At 34.8% G+C, this 16,800-nt stretch overlaps 1 protein-coding gene across 2 annotated transcripts in view; it reads left to right on the top strand.

The window, feature by feature from the left end:
- LOC126770954 (allatostatin-A receptor) overlaps window positions 1-14,323 on the top strand; it is a 134,335-nt gene extending 120,012 nt beyond the window's left edge. For both annotated transcript variants that reach the window (XM_050490582.1, XM_050490583.1), the window contains exons 4-5: window positions 339-494; window positions 13,916-14,323. In XM_050490582.1, the coding sequence (XP_050346539.1) occupies window positions 339-494; window positions 13,916-14,020 (261 nt within the window). In that variant the 3' untranslated portion in view covers window positions 14,021-14,323. The remainder of the gene's footprint in view (window positions 1-338; window positions 495-13,915) is intronic.
- Window positions 14,324-16,800: the final 2,477 nt, after the last annotated feature.

The following is a 16,800-nucleotide window of genomic DNA, read 5'->3' as shown; positions in this document are numbered from 1 at the left end:
AAAAATCAACATAAAAGTATATATATAACTGCAAAAAAAACCTTTTAAAGATTACATAGAAAGTTTGCAGGTAATTTTGGTCGACATTTCAAGTTAAGCTTTAGTAACCAAATTTACTACCTACTACGTACGTAGTAATACTACTATCTAAAAATTAGCCTTTTCATTTCATTTATTTTGAAATGTATATAATGACGGAATTATGTATTTATCACCTCAACATCTAGCTCCTCAACCGATTACGATATCAAATTGATGATATGTGCGTTCGTGTACCCAAAAGTATTGCTATGAAAATGTGATTTAAGGTTATTTTAATTTATATATATCTGTTCCAGATAATCCTGCTGGTGAAGGCGCTGGACGCGTACAATATAACTTACTTCACGGTCACCGCCCAGATTGTGTCACATGTTCTGGCGTACATGAACAGCTGTGTCAACCCAGTGCTTTACGCTTTCCTGTCGGAGAACTTTAGGGTCGCTTTCAGAAAGGTGAGGAAAGTCACACTCATTTTATAGTATTTTTGCTTGAAAGTTTGCGTCGTAAAATGAGTAATGTTAGTGAAGTATTATAACTGCCAAATGTCTTTAGATGGTCGTTCAGGATTTTTGTTCTGCTTTAAATTAATTACATTTTGTAGTCTTAAATGTAATGCACATGTTCACAAGCAAGTAATTATCTGTTATATGAATAATTATTAATTTTTTTATTTTACGTACCAGAAATTCATTTATACAAAAAAAATGTCAAGAAATACTAAATACAAAAAGCATGATTATCCCTCGAAGAAAACGCAGGACATCCAAGAAGTAAATTTTTTTTTGGCAGATAAATAAGAGGCAGATACAAATTATAATTGTTGTTAAAATTTTCTATTTATGCAGATTATTTAAAATTGTATAATATATTATTACTCTAAACGTATTAAAACTTTAAAGTAAATATAACTAAGCAACATAAAAAGTCTAGTGGTAAGATTATTACTATTCAAAAATTTGTTTTCCGTTATCTTTAAACTGAATTATTAGTCTTTTACGATCGATCAAATAGTTATATATAGTAATTTATTATAATATTTTATAAATAAAAATTATAACACAAGTAATACAAATTTCTATTCCTTAATTTCATAATAAAAAAAAAACAAAAAATGCTTAGTAAGTGATAGTTTGTAAAGACAAAATAATTGGAAACTCAAACACTATATTCACGACACAAGTGGACTTAAAAAAGAAGAACACCTTCTAACCTCTGTTAACCTTTGAAATATTATTTCAGTATTTGAAACATTTATAAGATCTTTCTGGAACATTCAAACGCAAAAACGGTTGCTATAAAATATTCAATAACATTTCACGTCTCGCCATTTTAAGTATTCTTATGAAAACTGCTTATTGAATGATAAATTATTTATTAATCATCAAAGAGATAACATTGACACAATCCTTAAAGGCTTTGTTAGAATGTTCTAGAGTTATCTTAAGCACAAAAATAAATTATATCCCTAAATGTTTCATAACTACCTACAACTACATTTCATATTATATAATCTATATATCTACAGTCAACCGGCAAACAACAATCCTTAGTATTGTTGTGTTCCAGCTTGAAGGGTGATTGAGCTTGTGTAATTTTTTTATTTTTTTATTCAAATTACAACTTAGCTTATTTCTAATACAAAATATACAATATCAAGGTTATAATGAATAATGCAGTAAACACGTAATTAAATAATTTGTAGTATGTAATAATGCTAAACAACCTAAGTTCGATTAAAGCAAAAAAAATCGACAAAATTAGGGACATTCAGTTCCTAACGATGGTAAGGATGGTTGATATTTCCACTTACCACCAGGTGGCCTAATTGCAAGTCTGCCTACTTTTATAAAAAATGGCTAGGCAATGACCCCTTCTCCTCTTAAGGGAAAGTTTTATAGTTACTTCCACAACGATTATAGAACTCTGGTCGGTTGTTTTACATGTGACATAATCTATTCCGACATATGCGTGTTTCCTCACGATATTACTTCAAAGCAGATTTCGAGATTGAGTTCATCATCATTATCATCATCATCAGCTAATCGCAATCCACTGCTGGAAATAGGCCTCCCCCGACGTGCGCTATAGCTCCCGTGTCTTTTTTTATAGAATAGGAAGGCGGACGAGCATATGGGCCACCTGATGATAAGTGCTCACCAACGCCCATAGTCATTGGCATTGTAAGAAATGTTACCATCGCTTACATCACCAATGTACCACCAACCTGGGGAACTAAGATGTTATGTCCCTTGTGCCTGTAATTACACTGGCTCACTCACCCTTCAAACCGCAACACAACAATACCAAGTATTGCTGTTTAGCGGTAGAATATCTGATGAGTGGGTGGTACCTACCCAGACGAGCTTGCACAAAGCTCTACAACCAGTAAAAGTGTCTTGGCCTTACATTATAACTTAAATGAATTACCATTATAAAAAGATAAACGTTGAACGTTGTATTGCTATTTTTTTAAGATTTTTGACGATTTATGACAGGTATATCCGCCATGTTGATTTTTACATAACGACATTTTATATAACGTCGCATAGCCTATATTACGACTTTAAGACGAAACTAATGTCACCTCATTTATCAAAACATGATAAGTAGCTCAGGAGCTACACGAGAACAGATAAAAAGGTTTTTTCTCCCACCTCTTAATCGGGTAAAATGGCGCTATGATCCCGTAAGTACACGACGTGGATTGTAATCGAATATCTTAAGCTTAAATACAGACGTTGCTCATAGAACTTGAATGATCACAATTTCATTCCTATATCTCTTTAATTTTTTATAACAGTTATTCTCCACGATACTCATCAAAGCGTCGCTTATTCTATGCTGACATAATAAAATCAGTTTATTGAAAATTGTTAATATTTGTATGAATAAGACATCTATTCATTAGGGTCCGTTCACACAGACCGGCTCGGAGAGGAGAGCAGATTTTTATCACGTTGGAAACAGTGTTTTGAGTGATTGTAGTAAAGTTTATTTTTGCATTTGCACCTTTTTTGTCATTAAAAATGCCTGAACGCGCTTCGTGTGAAGTAATAAAAGGAGCCGACCGGCTCCGCTTGCGTGCTCTTTCTCGCTCGCACCCGCTTTCAGATCTCTTCCAGCCGGTCGATGTGAAATAGTTGGCGGCTCCGCTCCGGCCAATTCCAAGCGTATACGACCCGGTCTGTGTGAAAAGAAAAAAGCAGGCCGATGCTCTCCGAGCCGGTCTGTGTGAACGGACCCTTAGTGTGTGTTGTTGTCAAAATTCGGTTATATGTATATTTTATTATCTAAGTTAGCTAAAGTTTTTTTTTCGTCAATTAAAGGAACAACATTTATTTGAATGTTAGCCTCTTATATACGTAATAAGAAAATATATTTCTTAGTATTTACCGTTGGCTTCCCAATAAATAAATAAGCCACCAATCAAACCTAGAAACCTTCAAGCAAGTTTTAATATTAATTGTACAATGATACAACTCAATCAGATTCATTGTTTATTAATGTAAATGATACAAAATATGAATTCCTATATATTGAATATCATTTATGACAATGTGGTACACATTTTCATCAATGATATTCAATATATAGGATTAATGAGCTTATTTTCGTTTCTTCCCGATTTAATCTACATTCTAACCTAAAGATGCTTTATATATTATTTATTTTGTAAAACAACGATTGGAAAATGTTTTTAAAAAAACCACTTCAATAATTTATTTCTTATAGATTTCTATATAACCCATTGAAATCTATATAAATCAATGAATCCACCAATGTGAACAGATCACGTCCGGTAAAACTCGTGTAAAACCGGGCCAGATAACTAGGCCTTGATAAGACAAAATTTCATTATAACTACTTCCAGTGCTAATTAGTTTGATGAAGCACGAACTCGACCTATTTATTCTTAATTAAGAAGTTGAGTTCCTTTAGAAATCTCTTAATATGGCATCCAGGCTTTTTAATTTGGGCCACTATTGATTATCGAACACGTAGCAGAAAATGCTAGAGATAGGGAGTTCCATGTGTAGTTATGTCGCTTGGTCGAACAAATCGGATCTTCGTCGTTTAAGCTTCGATCATGTATTACCATGAATGCGGTATTTGATCTCGCTCCTTAACTCTTTATCTTTGAGCCGCAATTGATCTACGGTATACGGGCTTTCTAGTCATGTGGAAAACGGAGATTTAATACTGATCCCTTTGGCTATTCTGGTGCCTTACATAATCTATATGCTTTACTTCAAGGAAAAATATTGGTAATTCTCTGAAATAGATTTTGTTATTAGCTTGTCCTGTCCTGGATTTAATGATTTATATTTGCTAATGAAATTTATTGATTTTTATGCCGAAAATTCTCAAACACATACACACATTACAGAATTGAAAAAAAATAACCTTAATAATATGTTGGGTAACCCTGTGTCGGGATTGTATAGAATTAAAAGTATTAGTAATAATCCACGATGTTATATATTGTTTTCGATATGATTTTCACTAATGTCACTGATTTCAAGGTCTAAATGTTTAAACTCCAAACGGTACACAAATATAATTTCGCATCGGAGACGAATATTTGCGTCGTTTGAATAGAACTTTTTATTATCCCGTAGTGTGCAGGAACTATATTTAAGTGAAGTTAAAATTGATAAAATGAACACGATTCGTTTATACTAATGACAGTTTTGTCACCGAATTTATGAATGTTCAGAAAATTTGTGAGAAATATATTCCTCGAAAATGTATTTGAAAAACATTTTAGACATTCATATAATTTTACGTTTAAACTATTAAGCAACTCGAATACGAAGCGGTGCTGTTGTATTTCATTATTGTAAATGTAAAATTAAAATCACAATGCATTGAATTATCATACTAAAATATTTTGTTTTATTTTCCATATGATTATATTTATAGTTTATAATGGTACAACAACATAGAACATTAAAACTATATATCTAAAGTGACTTAGCAGCTTGGCTTTATTTATAACCAAGAACACTTCAACTAAAATAACAATAGAATGAGGACCAGGCAGTGTGCTGTTTACTTTGACAACACACAGCTCCGTGAAAGTTTCGGAATAATGTGACAAAGCAAATTTTACATTCAGCTAAAATAAAACCGTTTGAAACGGTACTACATTGCTTTAGGATAGCAATTGTACGAATGTGAAAAAAATCACATTTCTCGTGTGTTATAATAAATAATAAAGAAAAAAAGGTAACAGACTTTACTATACTGACTGTATATAGGAGTCAAAAGTGAGTCCTCATGCTGTCCCAAGCCCACCTTCTTTATAGATATGGCAGAATTCATCCAACACATGCAAATATCTTAACGATATTTTCCTTCATCGGACATATGAATTACTCACAAACTGAGCACATGAGAAGTCGAAGCTTCTCCAGGTTTGAACCCGCAATCTTCGGTTAATATTTATATGTTCTAGTAATTGAATCTAGGTTCTAAAGAATGTATATATTTTTGCTAGTATACAGCATAGACATCTGACACACATTATATCTGCTTTATAACAGAGTTCTTTAGACGCAATCCACCCGGAAATATGGTTCTGAATACAGCATCGCTAATGAACATATAATAAATTCTATTTTTTTGTTAAATAAGACATTAAAAATTTATAAACAGGCGAATGAATATCTTACATAACTTTTGATACGATTATTTGATAAAAAGGAATGGAATCTACAATAAGGTTTTTTATATTTGTTTATGTAAATAATTAATAAAACAAGTATTCGTTCAATGGTTGAAATTTATGGAAATCATATGTATATTTGCCGATTGCGAAAATTTATTTAATTGATAAAGCATGTAAATAAGAAAACAGAAAAAACAAACTGAAAAGGTAAAGGTTGACAAACACAAGAGACAATGGCACTAAGCTGTTTATATACTTTGTTCAAATCTCACAAGTACTTTTGAAACATAATTTTTTTTGTTCCGAATGTGGGAGAACCGTCAAAAAACTTTGTATTTAATTTTGCATTGTTACACTCAATTACTGTTTTGAGCAAATGAACACTTATTTTAATACAATATTGTACTATTTCGCAATAATTTTTTTTTAATTAGAAGAAAATATAACAATTTTTAGGTACATGACAAGCAGAGAGCTTGCACGTCCCGTCTGTCATGCGGTACCTATGTCATCGCCGTACGAAAACCTCGTTACTCAGATCTTCTCAGCTACCGCTTACGGCTCGCCTCGACGTCACGCGTAACAGTATTTATGTATCCTGTATGAACATAAATGAATACTAAATCCAAGCTCTTCTATAATTTATATAATTATGTGCAATATAATAGGCGTTATTTATTTAAAAAAAATAAACTATTTTATAGGACTGTAAGTATGATAAGTATGATCGACTGCCTCGTTGGTCTAGTTGGCGTGATGTAAGGCCGTAGACCCGGAGGTCCTGGATTCAATTCCCAGGTCGGGTCAGTAAAAAGTTATTGGGTTTTTCTTACTACTCTTAAGATTGGCCGCTGTGGCCGAAATTGGTCTGGAAGACATTATTATTAAGACTCGACTATGACTCGAGTTTTATTAGAATTATTGAGTGAAATATCTGTAGAATAGAATAGAATATCCTTCTTTTGCAGTAAAAGAAAGTGTGAAAGATTAAGTATGGTTAAAGAACAGCTATAACCAAATATAATATTTATGGTTTGCACAAAAAGGCTATCTTATCCCTGAGGGAGCGATTTCTTTCAGCCTACCTTTGGGTAAAGGACACGATAAAGTGGCAAGGAGATTTACAGTTCGGACAATTATAAAAATATATATATTAATTATTATATCTTAGCATTAAAAATTGAGAATATATTTTGTTCAAGCTGACTGTTAAAAGTACTTGAAATCTAACTAATTACAAAACATACAGGGGTTTTATAATCAAGACGCGAAAGTCATAAACGAGACAGCAGTACAATGACACAGTTTCATTTAACGTTTGAAAATGTTCAACTATTTCACAAACATATTGTAATCATGGATATTATTATAATATGTTTGTGAAATAATTGCTAACAGGGTGCGGGCGAGAGGTGATCGCCGGTTATTAAATAGAGCACTTCACGTTGTAGCGATTATCCACGCGTGTTGAAATCTGCATTTTTGTTTAGTATAAGATCGTGATGTAATCAATTCCAAAATGTTCCCGGACACAAAATCAATAACTTTTTATATTATTGCATACCTTATACTGTATTATTTTCGATATTAATTAAATAATCTGCAATACCAACGTAGCAGATAAAAACCATTTTCAATTTAAAAGCAATCGCAATATCGATGAAATCTTATATTATATCGTAAAAAAATTATTTTCATCTTGAAACATCTCATGCATCGATCGATACATTTCTTTGAACTCTACTAATTAGCCGCGCGAGCATTCTTTATACGGAGGATTTTTTTTTTCATTCAACCTTTACAAAAGAAAGCACAAAGAATTATTTGTTTATGCGGGTATATTGAGAAACTTATAAAATGAAATATTGTTGAGATCAAAGAGCTCTGCTGGCTGATTTATTTATAACACTGATGATAGACCATGCCACCACTTGCTTTTAATACCTTTATAGTATAAAAAAGTACAAAGAAAATTCTAGAAAATTGGTTTTACTATTACACAAATAGGTATAAATTAAACTTTTACTTATTCAAAATGACAATTTATAACAAGCACGGAAAAGTCAAAAAAGGTAACATCACTTCATTTATAAATACAATTCTGTTATTTGATCATGAAAGCCGAGATAGCCCAGTGGTAAGAACGCGTGAATCTTAATAGATGATCGTGGGTTCAAACCCGGGCAAGCACCACTGAATTTTCATGTGCTTGATTTGTGATTATAATTTATCTCGGGTTTGACGGTAAAGAAAAACATACTGAAGATGCATGCGTCTAATTTCACTGAAATTCTGCCACATGTGTATTCCACTATCCCGCATTGGAGTAGCGTGACCTCAAATAAAGGAGGTCTTAACCCAGCAGTGGAATATTCACAGGCTGATACAGTTTTCATAAAATAATATATAGCAACTAGATAGAATTAGCAGTCTGTACTTTCTACTCATATAATTCGGGTTCCAAGTTGATGAAAGTTCCACTATCTTTCCAAAATTATTTCATGTTTATACTTAGAAGTTTATATTTCCATTTTCTTTATTGGAAATAAATAAATCATTTATAATATGACATGGGTTCTCCGCTATTTGAGCTTGTCCTTACAACGAAAAGGTACATACGGACTGAGCTGAGCATGTAATATTTTGAAATATTAGAAAATTATTCATGTTATCTGAAATGGTCGTCGGTATTCCATGTAACATAAATTATAGTTGCACTAAAATATTATAAATATCCTTTGAATTGTAGCATACTAGTTTCCGCAAGCGGATTTGCCCGCATGTTATTGAGTGAAGATCCCTGACAGCGTGCATGCAAAATTTCATGATGATTGCTTAAATAGTTACACGTAACGTAAGATATTAATATTTGATAAAATGAATGGAATTAAATTGTGTTAATGCTAGATACATTTAATATTAATATATATAAGCGTTTAATATATATATATATCCTTTAAACATACAAAACAGTTTTAATATAATTCGTAACAACTAACCAAATACACGTACCAACATTATTATACCAATAGTTATAATTTCCAGAATAACCAACTAATAAATAATTAATTATGCTTAATTTCAATTTACATTTTACTCGCTTTCACATTTATAATATTAGAATATTAGTTAAAAAAAATCGTATTTGTGCTTGCATGCCTTTTTTATCGCTGGAAAAATGCGTTACGCGTTTCCCCCACGGGAACAGTGGGGGATATGTGGGGCTCGCCGGTGTCCAAGGCGCCGAGTGCGCTCGAACCTCGGAATACCTACTAAAAAACCACCGGTTTCCGTCTTAACGAGGAACGCCACGGAATCGCTTGCACATGCTACCGTAACGCTCGAGCTTGCATGTCCTTAATTAAACCTTATATTTAATTTTGCTTGATTTTGAAGGAAAACATCTTAAGGAAACCTGTATGAATTGGATGAAAATCTGATAGGTATATGTGTATACTTAAGACGCATTGGACAACGTGATGAAATCTCCAAATCTTCTCAAGAGAGGAGCCCTCTGCCCATTAGTGGATTATTTGAAATAAAAATATTCACAATTTTCCACAGCGGTTGCTAAATAAATAAAAATGTAGATAACGAAATGTTGTCATAACGCGGCTCCTTTGATGTCAGAACCGATATTACGACATCTAAAAGGTAGAGCAAACAACAGAACCACCATTTTCGTGTTTTTTGATTTATTAGAAATAACATAATCTTTATATAATACTCTTAGTAATTATCTGTGGACAATAGCACTGACAGTATACAAATCATAGCTGTCACATGCTTCTTTTGCTTACTATTATTCTTTTCTCTTTTATAAGTGACATTGGCAGAATATTAAACGCTCAACTAGCGTAGATACACGCAAAAAAAGAAAAAACTATATTCTTTTTAGGCACGTAATTGTTATCTGTCAGTGTAAGATATCAATGTGAACTTGTGTTACTGGTAGTAGGGCTTTGTGCAAGCTCGTAGGATATTATTTAATAAAAAAGTAATATTTTAGCAGCTTTCAATAAGGTTAAAAAAACTGTTGGCTCAGTGGTTAGAACATGCAAATCTTAACCGAAAATTGCATGTGTGGTTGTGTGAAGGTACAACATTGGTGTCTTCAAATCCAGAGTAAACAAGTTTTTAAAGTAAGGTTCAGAGTAAGCGTGCTATATCCTAGACCGTGTCGATGCTTAACTTCAGGCAATGACTTGACGGTCAAACACTGGCAAACACCACTAAAATGGATGAGGTTAATATACCCAATGAAGGAAAACATCGTGATTTAATCTGTGTGTCAGATGAAATCCTATCGCATGTGTGCCCACCCCGCATCATACACTGAAGCAGCGTGAATACACTCCAAGCAGTGGTATGCACGACTACACATTGCATTAAATAACAAGTTTTATTTTGCTCAGTATTTTTTTTGCGATCATTACCATCTTAAGCAAGCGAAATAAAAATAAAAAAGAATAATATCAATCAATCAATCAACAGCCAATCGTTGTCCACTGCTGAACTTAGGCCTCTCCCAAGGTGCGCCAAAGCTCCCTGTCCTCCGCCTTCCGCATCCAGTTGGTGCCCGCCACTTTCTTAAGGTCGTCGGTCCACCTGGCTGGAGGGCGCCCTACGCTGCGCTTGCCGATTCGCGGTCTCCACTCTAGGACTCGTCTGCTCCAACGGCCATCGGTCCTACGACATACGTGACCAGCCCACTGCCACTTCAGCCTGCTAATTTTGCAAGCTATGTCGGTGACTCCGGTTCTTTTCCGGATAATCTCATTTCTGATCTTATCCTTCAAAGATACTCCGAGCATAGCTCGCTCCATAGCACGCTGAGCGACTTTGAATTTGTGGACTAGTCCCGCAGTTATTGTCCACGTTTCGGCACCGTATGTCATGGCAGGTAAGACGCATTGGTTGAAGACTTTCGTCTTCAAACATTGCGGAATAGACGACTTGAGGACTTGACGAAGGTTGCCAAATGCTGCCCATCCCAAGCAAATTCTTCGATCGGCTTCCTTCTCGAAGTTGTTCCTACCGACTTGTATTATCTGTCCTAGGTAGGTATATTCACTAACAACTTCGAGAGGTTTCCCCTCGACGTATATCGGTCCCGGCTCGACATGCCTATTGAACATGACCTTGGTCTTGTCCAAGTTTATACCGAGACTGACACACCGGGAAGACTCGCCTAGGCTACGCAGCATTTCGGTGAGTTGTTCCAGCGACTCTGCTATGATGACGATATCGTCGGAAAATCGAAGGTGTGAGATGTACTCGCCGTTTACATTGACTCCATACCTAGTCCAATCCAGCGTTATGAAAACGTCTTCCAACGCGTTGGTGAACAGTTTCGGGGATATTACATCCCCCTGTCTCACCCCTCTGCGCAGTTGGATCGCCTTCGTCTTACAGTCCTGGATGTGGACAGTCATTGTAGCGGCGTTGTACAGACATCTCAGTACCTCGATATATCTCCAATCGATATGACATCTCTGCAATGAGTCGAGCACTGCCCAGGTTTCGATGGAGTCGAAGGCTTTCTCGTAGTCCACAAATACCATACACAGCGGCTGATTGTACTCTTCGGTCTTCTGCACAATCTGCCGAACAGTATGGATGTGGTCCACGGTGCTGTAGCCTGATCGAAAGCCAGCTTGCTCTGGGGGCTGGAACTCGTCAAGTCGTCTGGCGAGACGGTTCGTGACGACTCTTGAGAACAGCTTATACACGTGACTCAGGAGGGAGATTGGTCTGTAGTTTTTCAAGAGGGTTTTATCACCTTTCTTGAAAAACAGTACCACCTCACTCCCGCTCCACGTTTCCGGTGTCTTGCCATGTTGGATGACGGAATTAAAGAGACTTGCTAGCTCTTTCAGGACCGGACCCGCCTGCCTTAAGCAACTCTGTTGTGATTCCGTCATCTCCCGGAGCTTTGTTGTTTTTAAGCTGTTCTAGAGCCATCCTAATCTCTCCTTGGTCAACGACCGGGAGCTCCTCGGAGTAATGGCGCATAAGAGGGGCGCGCTGGTCATCAATACTGAATCCCACGGGTTTATCCAATCTTGAAGAGAACAACTGCCCATAAAACCTCTCTACTTCTCCGACAATCTCAGGCCTAGAGGTAGCGACCCCACCATTTTCAGTTTTAAGTTTTGTCAGACGCGGCCTCCCAAACTTGCGAGCGAACACTTTCGATCCCCGATTTTGCTCAATCGCAGCCTTGATGGCACGGGTAAAGGAGCGTCGGAGATCGCGTCGCGTCAGCGTTTTTATTGTTCGGTTTAAGGCCTTATCTGACAAAAACGATGGTAGTTCTCGTCGTTTTCTCATGAGCTCGAGTGTCTCAGCAGAGAGTTTTGGTGCGTTGTCTCTTCTCTGTGGCGGAAAACACTTGCGGGATGTGTTTTGCAGTATTTTGACCAGCGTGTCGGTTCTCTCATCAATGCTGCTTAGGGTTTCCAACGCGGTGAATTGATTTTAAAGTTCCATTTGGAACTTTTCGGAGCCTTGAGCAGCTTGGAGCATGGTAGGTCGGAGAGTAGACCTCATCATTCTCGATCTTTCGGCTTTTAAGTTGATATTTAGAGTGCCTCGAACCAAGCGGTGATCACTTCCGGTATTAAACCTGTTGATCACTGAAACATCTCTAAATATGTGCCTTTTATTCGAAATGATAAAGTCTATCTCGTTCCTTGTCACGTTATCGGGGCTTCGCCAGGTCCACCTCCTCTGAGGCTTTTTTTGAAAGATAGAATTCATCAAAAAAAGCCCCTGCGCTTCGAGAAAGTTTACCAGCATTTGCCCCCTGTGATTTCTGCAGCCCAAGCCTTTCGATTCACCGCATTCAAGAATAATATAATAAAAATTAATACTATGGAACAAGCGTAAACAATAATATAAAACCAGTAAAAATGTTTTTTCTATCGCGATACCGTCGTTTTTAAATTTTCATTTGATCACGTTTAGCCACCGCGAGCCTTCTGATTGGAGAGCTAATATTTATTTATAATTTTGTACGAGGTCTTTTGCCAATATTCCTTTAATAAAAATGTAATAATAAAGATTTTGTAAATAGAAATATTGTGATGAAATATCCTTATATATACATTTCATTAAAATAAACCGTAAAGTGATTGTTATATAACTTTAAATAATTAATTTTAGAAAGGTAGACTATCTTCATTGTCAATAATTTCAGAAAAATGGCAGAGAAAACATGGCTGAATTATTTCGTTTAACATTTACAGAATTTAACGTCTTATTCTTTATCCAATATACGTGTGTAATCAGAAACTGAATAATTAAAACCGATTATCGCCGGGACGTTACGTCTCAAGTCTAAACCTTCCATTTTGTAGCCTTGCACGACACATGCAATTAATCAACTATTTCATTTAAGAAAATAATAAATATTACATAAAGCAAACTATATGTCTTATGTTTTTTGGAAATGTGCCACGTTATTGTAAATGGTCACCATCGCCCGTATACATTGGTGCTGGAAGCAATATTAACTGTTTCTTACATCGTCAATGCGCCACCAACCTTGGGAACGTATGTCCCTTGCAAACTTGTTACACTGTCTCACTGGTTTGAAGTATAAGTGTCAGTTCCATTACCCTTCAAACCGGAACTCAACAATACCACGCGCTTATGTATTCTATACAATAATAAGCCCATTGTAGGGGGTTGCTAGATATCAGTATGGATTCACCTAACCTTTTCCGTTAAGTTATTAAAGATTTTTTACAATAATATTTAAATGTCAATGTAGACTTGTATTATAGTATCTGTAATGTATCTAAGACGTTTTTGTTATTTCCAATCTTTGTTTTTTTTTTTAACATAAAAACAGCCTGTTAATGTCCCACTGCTGGGCTAAGGCCTCCTCTCCATTTTTGAGGAGAAGGTTTGGAGCTTATTCCACCACGCTGCTATGATGTGGGTTGGTAGAATACACATGTGGCAGAATTTCAATGAAATTAGACACATGCAGGTTTCCCCACGATGTTTTCCTTCACCGTCAAGCACAAGATGAATTATAAACACAAATTAAGCACATGAAAATTCAGTGGTGCTTGCCCGGGCTTGAACCCACGATTATCGGTTAAGATTCACGCGTTCTAAGTACTAGCCACTAGGCCATCTCGGCTTCCGTAAGAAATAATAAAATTAAACATGTTATTATATTGTGTCCAGGTAATGTACTGCCCGCCGCCGTACTCCGAGGCTATGTCAGGACGACCACAGCCAACGAAGACAACTCGAACCGGCAACGGTAACTCCTGCCACGACATCGTTTGAGAATCACTACGCAGTCGCACGCACATCACAACCGATCAAGCAACTATGGTATAAATTACTACTTGTGTGCGACTCATAAATAATCCCATTTGTTATTATACAGCACAGTTGTCATTTAACTTGTTAAGCCAAATATAACTAACAATATTAAAAAAAAAAAAATTCAATAATGTAAATCTAGAAATGCTATGTATAATCTAATTGTGTAATTTGTTCTTTATAGTTCGTAGTTAAATACATATTATGTAATCAATAATCGTTATTTAGGTATTAAATAAAAAGTTTTCATTGTGTTATGAATAACCACCGTATAAAGATTAAAAAAATAATAGAAATAATTGTAAATATAATGTATAGTACAGTACTGTATAATTATAAATTCTTAGGTAGTCTGTTTTAAAAAAAAAATATCGACTTGTATAATTTGATTTCTAAATTGAAGATGTAAATATTCTTTTTTAATGTAGTTTAATTTGTAAATATAAAAAAAAACTGTAGACATTATTTTATATGTAATATAAATATTTACGCGTATTTCCATATTTAATGAGCCCAAATATGGAAATACGCGTCTCTTGCGTGTAAATAGAATCATTATAATTACGATTATGCAATGTGATTACGAAATATGTAATAATAGCATTTAACGTATAGATTAACACATCGAAATAACATAAGCTTAAAGAAATTATATTAAATATAGAGTTAGATAAATTTAATTAGCACTTCGAAATAAAAACGCCTTAGTTATAGAATTTTAATTTAAGTTTAAATATCGTTGTATTAATGATGCACGTGGCATATAATGCTTAATTCCTTTATCTCTCATTAAAAAAAACTATAATTATATGATGTATAAGATAATTAGTTATTTATTGATTACGCTTTATGTAACACTATGAAAAATAAATGTTTTAATTAAATTTCTATTTTATTTACCCAATAATAAATATGTGTAAAATATGGAACAAGACATTATTTTTTTTATATTATGTATGCATATCTATGGGATCTTTCCTATGATAAATATATAAACGTGCCAACTATTATCAAACAGATACACAATATCCATTTCTATATATAAGATTTAGTAATTGAAAAATAAGTATAAGCTAAACGATATCGTTGCTACGATCAGTCACGGATAATGAATCAGAGTCGGAAATGAGACGCCATTACACGCGACACGTCCGGCGTAAATACAATACATCTCTTTACTTTCCGTTGAAAGCATAGCTTTCTGACGATACTAATTATAATCGAACATTTTTCTGTAGCTATTTCATAGTACTTGGAATAAAAATAAGCAAAAGGTCACCTGATGGCACGCGGTCACCATTGCCCATAGAAATTAGATTGATAAAGCACTGACGATGTAAGGAATGCTTATTATTTCTTACAATGTACCAATGTATAGTCGATGGTGACCATTCACCATCAGGTGGCTCAAATGGCCTATTACTTGAATAAAGTATATTTTATTTCAGTAAAAATCCTTATTATCGGTTACATCAAACGACGAAAAAAATCTTTATTATGATATAAGATTACATCAAGATTAATTTATATCGGAAAGAATACTTGATTAGCGTTAGTTTCTCCCCATTACAAAGCTTTAATCAGCTGCTAATTGAAGTCCGTGATTGTGCAACAATATTATCCTTATCGAAAATACATATTATGTCTGAGATTGGGATTATCTTTCATTGTATCTTATTAGTAATCAATAGTAATCTACTACAAAAAAATTAAAATGATATATCGGTTTCGATTAAACTTTATAATTATTTTATTTAGCCTATAGAAGCAGACACTGCAGATCATGACGGTGATTCATACGTTCAAATCCTCAAGTCAGGTCGATAAAAAGTTATTGGGTTTTTTAATCCAAGATTGTCAGCTGCAGCCAGGAGTCTGAAAGTTGGAAGTGTGTATACACTCGTGCCTTGGAAAACGATTTTATCGCTAAATTTGTTTATGTAATTATTCAATTCCTGCCCTGCGGCGTAGGAAAACATCGTATGGAGACCTGTATGTGTCGGATAAAATTCTGCCACATGTGTTCACCAACTCACATTACAGCACCGTGGTGGAATAAGCTCCAAACCTCAATAATAGAAGGCCTTAGGCCAGCAGTGAGATCTATGGTGGTTTACTGCTGAGTTTACTTAAACCATAGTGTTGCTCGCCAAGAGCCCCCCCCCTCCTATTATCCCTCTATCGCCAGGTAAGTTTGACATTGTTCTATCCAGGCACCTTGGAGTGAGAAGACTTAGAACTATATGTAAGTATAAAATTTGCAAAATATTTCAGAAACATTCCCGACAACACAAAGAACAGAGGATAATTAATTCCATGCGTGTATACCACACGCAATCATAGCTTTCTATAGCATTTTTTCCCAGCCTTTATATACTTTCAAGTTGTTCCATCAATTTAATTAAGCTAGAATAAAAGAGTCCACACCGACCTCTTTTATGGATCATGATTGATCGCCGACACTTGATTTCCCTTCGTTCATGTTGAACCAACAATGGAGACGAGTGAATTAATTAGTCGTTAATTTTAAGTGGTTCTTCAATAAAGATTATCTTCATATCAAATTTTCTATATTCATTAGTTTTTTTTTAATTATATTCTACTTCCAATTAAAAAATGATAGCTTGGCTCAATTGTTTGATCACACATGCTAATTAAATCAAATGTGTTGATTTATCATGTTTTGGATAATAAATCCAGTGCATCGCAACAACAGCAGCTTTGTTGAATAACTGTATTTT

This window comes from Nymphalis io, chromosome 9, assembly GCF_905147045.1.
Source record: "Nymphalis io chromosome 9, ilAglIoxx1.1, whole genome shotgun sequence".
NCBI lineage: Eukaryota > Metazoa > Arthropoda > Insecta > Lepidoptera > Nymphalidae > Nymphalis > Nymphalis io.
The sequence above is the reverse complement of the archived record's forward strand: the minus strand, read 5'-3'. Positions and strand labels throughout refer to the sequence as shown.